Source organism: Hibiscus syriacus, unplaced genomic scaffold, assembly GCF_006381635.1.
Source record: "Hibiscus syriacus cultivar Baekdansim isolate YM2019G1 unplaced genomic scaffold, ASM638163v2 tig00001478_pilon, whole genome shotgun sequence".
Lineage (NCBI taxonomy): Eukaryota > Viridiplantae > Streptophyta > Magnoliopsida > Malvales > Malvaceae > Hibiscus > Hibiscus syriacus.
Window position 1 is genome coordinate 5,163,535 of NW_024061874.1, and position 6,990 is coordinate 5,170,524.

Here is a 6,990-nt window from a genome sequence, read left to right on the forward strand (position 1 = left end):
TTTAACTTTAAAACGTTCCAATTATAGCATTGAACTTTTGTTGTTGCACCTACTATTGAATTGCCACGGCAGTGTTGGCGGCACTGCTCAATGTCTTGAGCCGCTTGTTCTTGCGGCCTCCGCTGACCGGAACATTGCGGAAAGTGCCACCTTTCGTCCAGTGCATCTTACGAGCCTTGCAGAGATGCCTATTGTTATGGTTGTTGTAAGAACATGGGAGAAGTTGGGCTTCGAGTCTGTTATAATTGGATTATGAGATGCATTGGGCTTTCAATTATCTTGTTTATTTGAAGCCCAATACATTAATAATTATCCAATTTGATATTTTAAAAAGAATTAAGTTAAAACTACAATGATAGATTCATATAGAGAAATTATAATAAGTTTAGATATAATATTGATTTAAATTATTTTATTATAAAAATATAGTATGTAATTTTTTATTTTAATTTAACATAATTTAGCCTTTCTAAATTATTTATACTATCATTTAAGTAATAATATAGATACTCTATATTATTTGACAATACAATTAGTACAAATGAATGAACGTGGTGAAAGCGATGGGGGCAAAGGGGGCACATGCTTTAGCCTTTAAGAGGATGCCGACTAAAAAGACAAGGCGAGGGCAAACTCGGTTAGGGCTTTTGCTTTATTAAATGCAAATCTCAGAATCAATTCCCGAGGTTAAAAATTATATAAGAAAACGGAGTTTTGAGGTTATTTTATACATGGTAATATATACACGTGTATATATAGAGCGATTAAGATAAATTTTATAAATTAAATTTATATTTATCGATATAAGATTGTAGATGAAAGGTTAGAGATAATCTACACAATACTATAAAGAGTTATACTCTAAAATTATTTTACATGATCTTTTATTGATATTATTCTGATTTGATGTTGATTTTTACGTGATTTTTGACCTTTAAATAAACCGATATAAATTTAAAATTCTTTATCAAAATAATTCATTTACGAGATGTTTAAGTTTGATTATATATAATAATAATTTAAATTTCATAAACTTAAATAGTAATTATTTAAATTTTTCTCTAAAAATTTCAATAATATGATCTCTGTTAATATTCTCCGTGTTTCTTCTTATTATTGCTATTATCATGCAATTCATCCATATCTTTCGACAAATTAATTAATCAACAAGTGTTCCTTCCATTTAAACAAACTCAAAGGCAGAAAATTCATATATCACGTGATTTGCATGTGCCAATCTTCTCAAAATCCTTCAATGAGTACTTAAAAACTACATTTATGATAAGAGATAAATATTATCATTGAAATATTTGTTGTTAAGAATATATGGGGACGGTAGATTCTTATTAAATTATTGGGTAAATTACAGGCTTAGTACCTAAACTTTTAAATTTTTCATAACCACGTTCAAAATTTAATGTTAAGTTTTGAAGAAAAAAAATATAAGTTTAGGTACTAATACGGACCAAAAAAGATAGTTTATGTACTAAACATATTAAGTTTTTAACGAAAGGGTACAAAAATAAAACAAAAACTAAACATTAGGTGTGATTTAAAAATTTGAAAATTTAAATACTAAAACAGACCTAAATTGATAATTCATACACTAAATACGTAGTTAAACCTAAATTATTTTATACAATATTTGATTCCGAGAGTTAAATTATATTATGCGTCCCTAGATTATGATATATGTTCTAAATTAATTTTTGAATTATTTTTAGAGGATCAATCAAACATGTTAATCTCAACATTATAAATAGCTTAAAATAGATTGATGGAATCTATAATATGCCTCTTTAATACATGATCCATATGTATTAAATAGGGTTGAAGGTAGAAAACGTTTTTGAGACCAAAGTTGAAGTAAGTTTAAAGGTCAAGATGTGATATTACCATTGTATGAATGTATAATTTTACAGTTTTAAAGGGATTAAACCATAAATTTACCATTTGAGAGGCAACACGCAATATTATTATTGTATTAATTTGAAATTTGTACAATTTTAGAGGGGCTAAATCATATATTGCCATTTTGAGAGGCTAGACCATAAAGAAACCAACACATAGTACCATGATGCAAGCCACGTGTTTACAACCTCCTACATTATCTACCTTTTTTCAACCAATAATTGATCAAAACCAGACAACCAAAATCTCAATTACAGCTTGTTTTTCTATTACACCCAAATTACAAATTTATTTGTTTTACTTTACTTTACTTTATTTTTATTTTTTATATTTAAAATTTTATTTATTATCTAAACCGTATTTACTAAATTTGTTAACTTAATTTCTAATATTAGGGGATGTTTATTTGGCTATGAATAGAATCATTCAACGCTGAATGCTGAACCGTTCAACATTCAGCGCGTTTGTTTCGCACTTCTGAATGATTCAGTGCTGACTAAATCAACAAAACAGTGTTAAATGATTCAGCATTAAAGTACATTATGAATGATTCAGAGCTATTATCAAACAACATGTCACATTCTGAGCTAATTCATATAGAGCCTCTAAATCATTCAACATTTGAATCATTCAGCGCTTAATCATTCTGAAGTAAATAAACAACCCCTTAGTCTATATATTATGCATAAGCAAGTTTAATTTTTATTATCCAATTTGATAATTTTAGTCTTTATAATTTCGTTATAGTATCTCTGTATCTTTTAAGTAAATATTTAAATTTAAAAATTGTATGGACAGAGATGATCAAATTAAAAATCATAGAAATTAAATTTATAACTGAACTAACAATAATATTTGACTAAAACATTTATATTTTTAATCATGATCGAGATTTAATTACTATCAATTGAAATGGAGTATATTTCATAATCATTGTCTCTCTTAGAGTATATGCGCTAAAAAGAATTATTATTAAGATTTATTAATTGATAGAATGGTGAAATCGATTAGAGCATACTAATGAGACAATTTTGAACCTTATCATGTAACATGTACTTACAAACTTGATGTTGAAGAGTTGCAGAAGATGCAACAATGTGATAGAATATGATGAACAATGCTTCCTTCTTGAACTCTAACTTCCCTACTATGCCTGTTCCAAAGGTGAACGGCGTAGCTCTGACCCTGAATTTCCTCGAGTTTTCGATGCAACCAATCAGAATGTATCTGATCATTAGGCCGTCGAAACAGGGTTCGAATCCGGCTCCAATCTACCGGATAGAAGGTGGAGGGAGGCATCACGGTGAAGTTAAATCCAGGCCTACCGATGACTCGGGCAACCACCCTGGAAACCAAGTAAGGACCATTGTGACCCCATTTATTCCCATCAAAAGTGAGAGCAAATTCTTGAATTAACTTGAACAACAATGGATGTTGTTTATCGAAAATGAGCACAGCATTGTTTAATCTACTCCAGCTCTTCGTTTCGGCGTTAATGGATTGAGCACCGATGACATTTCGCAGATGATTGAAACTCTTCAAGATTATAACATCCGTGTCGATATAAACACCGCCATACTTGTACAGCAAGGCAAGTCGGAGCAAATTCGATAGGTTTTGGCCTAAAGAAACATCGCCGGGATCGACATTTCCTTTCTTCAACCGATTAAACCAGGATTCCGCGTGTGTGTTTTTTAATATGAAATCAAAATCAGGGGTTACAGCGATCAATTTGAAGCCTTTATCCGAAAATGGCTTTAGAACGACGTTTCCCAGTTTGGAATCCAAAGTGTTCGACACCATGACTAAGCAAGCTTTGGGGTGTGACTTGAACACGCTCTCGATGGCAAGCAATTCTCTGTCGCCTAATGAATGTGATGAAGAAATCCAAGTCATGAAGAACCGAGACTTACACTTTGAATTCTGGAAAAAACCCTTGATTTTGGAGGAGAACCCTTTGGTTTTAGCACCTAAATGTAAAGCTCTTACTTTCTGTTTATGGCTCCAACGAGGCTGCTTTAGCCTGGCAGCCATTGAAACGTTTGGTTTTGGTAAAAGAGACAAATGGATCTTTGAAACAGAAGGTGGGTTTTCTTCTTTGACTGCATAATACACCGAGGATGATTGTAGCTTCTTCACCGTTTTGTCACCGGGGAAATGCTCAGGCAAGAAATTGGCGGGCTCCGGTGAAGATTTGGCGGGAGCGGGGAGGTTGATTGTGAAAACGAAGAAGCCATTGCAAGCTAAGAGGACAAGGAGGAAAAGAGCTAGAAATGAAGTGGACGGGAGAAACCCAAAGCCAAAGGCTGAAATTTTGGTGGATTGGAAATAATGGTGAAATTTAGTCATTTGAAACATTTTTTTTTGGTCTTGTAAGAAGCTAAAGTGAATAGCTAGCCCACACTGGTGGTAGGAGCTGTCGTTTCTTGTGTAGATGAAGAAGTTTAAGGAAAGAAATGAACATATCAATGGTAGTTGCAGAAGACAGAAGGAAGAAGAAGAATGGAGATGGTCTGGAATTTGGAACCAAAATGTAAGCGAAGAGGTAAGTCCCCAACTTCACAAACAAACAAACAACGACAAAACCCAATTCCCATATGGTAAGGGGAGGTAGGGTAGTAGGCTGCCCCCAACGCCAGGTTGAGAGTAGCTTCCGTGGAAGACATCCGGCAGTCAGAAAATTAAAAATATAGATAAAATGCAAAGCATGTATAAATAAATACATAAATACATAGTTGAACAGTATTCATATACAGTCATAAATATCATTAATATTATATGCGCGTTTGAAATGAGAAGTAATCCCTGCAAATAAATCCCTGCGAAAAAATCTCTGCATATAGACAGAAACGTAAGACCCGACTAAATTTAAAAGTGAAGAGAATATTACACAGAAGTCCACGATAACAAGCCCAGTTCTAAGCCTTCATAAATATCAATAACAGGTATAAAAAGTAAAATTCATGGAAATTACTACAAAGACATTAAAAGAAGACAGAGATGATAATAAGTCCCCAACTTCAAGTGCTTTTATTAGTGCTTTTAATGCCCCAAAAGGGTATACTTTATCTCACTTCCATTTTTTAAGGTAAAATAACTTTTAATCCCTGATAATTTTACTTTAACTACAAAATATTTAAATTTATAAAAAATATAAAAATGTATTTACATTATAAAAAATATAAAAAATATACAATATGAAAAATTGTAAAAATATATAAAAATTAGGGTAAAGAACATAAATGATCTCCAATTATAAGGTGTTGCTTTATTGAGTCATCTGACAATTAAAAGTTGAAAATAGTCTCCCAACAATAAGACATTACTTTTTTAAGTCTCTTGACTATTAAAAATTACAAATGGTCACCCAACTATTCATTGTGTTCCAAACTCGTCATTTTTTCGTTAAAGAATGATTACAATTTGAGTTGAACGTTAACCTGCTGGCTGATATATGATATAATATGATCTTAGAATCTCAAACGACAATCATATCTCATTCGGTAGGTTAACGTCCAGCTCAAACCGCTATCAATTTTTAACGAAAATGGATGAGTTTGGAACACAATGAAGTGATCATTTTGTAACTTTTAATAGTCGGGGACTCAAAAAAGAAACGTCCTATAATTTGAGAATCATTTTGTAACTATTAATAGTCGTGGGACTCAAAATGAAACATCCTATGATTAGATAACCATTTTGTAACTGTTAATAGTCGTGAATAAAGCAATGTCTTGTAGTCGGGGACCATTTGTATACTTCACACTAAAAATTATTAATAATAAGTTAATTTTTGCTAACTAGTTCATTTTTAAAAAAAAAAAGTCAATGATTTTAAAAATTAAGAATTAAAATAAATTTTAGAGTTTGAAGATTAAAAATAAATTATAACCTGAATTTTAAATTTATGAGGGGAATCTTTTCATGTGAGGAAAATGAATTGGATCATTGACTTATGGTAGGGGTTAGTTTATCTCAATTTGTGCTCGCAATTCATAAAAAAATGTGGAAATTTAATGGTCACTATTGAATAATGTTTGGTCCTTCAATTAGTATTTGTTTTATAGCTGTGAGAATGCCAACTCAAACCCCAAGAATCAAGCAAGATCATGATAATAAACATAAAATAAGAGCTTTTCATTCTCAATCATTTAATTACTACTAGTTCTTATTGATTTTAAGATTTTTTTATTTTATGTTTACATGAATTTCGGTTACAATTGAAGTCACCTTCAAAATCACCATCAATCGGATTAAGTATATCGTTATCGGAAGCAGGGATGGAAATAGGCAGGCTGGGTGGAGTGTTCTCCCTTAAAATTTTAATATTATTATATATTTCAGGTTTTTTTTATATATTTTTATTGAAAATATACTTTTGCCCCTCTTAAAATTTTATAAATTTAAATTAGCCCCTCCTAACATAAAATAATATGTCTGTATCTTATAAGAATAACTCCAACATAAAGAGAGAGAGAGAGAATTTTGATAACCGAAACGCTATAAAAACACAATAACATCGTTGAAAGATAAATATATTATAAGAAAGGACCTCAATAATGTTTTTATTTTTGGAGAAGTGATATTCATCTCAAAAGAACCTTAATTAGTACTTTGTTTCGTCTGTGGATTTACCCGACAATGGGTATCTTTGGATCCCACGTCCACCATATCTCTTTTGTTGTGACTTGTATAAAGAATTCCTTCCACCATAATTGACAGCTTAATTACTGGTGTACTCTTTCTGACTTGTAAAAGGCCTGTTTTTGTCAATGGGTAGAACCAGTTGCCTGTTACCCTTCACTTCATTGGCTTTATTTAGGGGAATTCTAAACATCGACATATTAATATAAGGCGCAACTGGAAATTTAAAAAAATATTTAACAAAATTGGTTTAGTGAATATTTATAATATATTGAATTGTAATTATTTTAAAATAATTTAAAATGACGTAACCAAAATGTAGACAATCATTTTCGTCCCACACACACATATATATATATATATTATTAATAATAAATAAATAAAATGAAGCACAATACAAGTAAACCTGACCCATTTACAAATCTGGCCCAAGAA

At 31.1% G+C, this 6,990-nt stretch overlaps 1 protein-coding gene across 1 annotated transcript; it reads right to left on the reverse strand.

Annotated features, from left to right (window-relative positions):
* Positions 1-2,926: 2,926 nt before the first annotated feature.
* Positions 2,927-4,464, reverse strand: LOC120127770 (uncharacterized protein At4g19900-like). The gene has a single exon (XM_039145602.1). The coding sequence runs from the start codon at positions 4,267-4,269 to the stop codon at positions 2,968-2,970; it is 1,302 nt and encodes a 433-aa protein (XP_039001533.1). The 5' UTR covers positions 4,270-4,464; the 3' UTR covers positions 2,927-2,967.
* Positions 4,465-6,990: the final 2,526 nt, after the last annotated feature.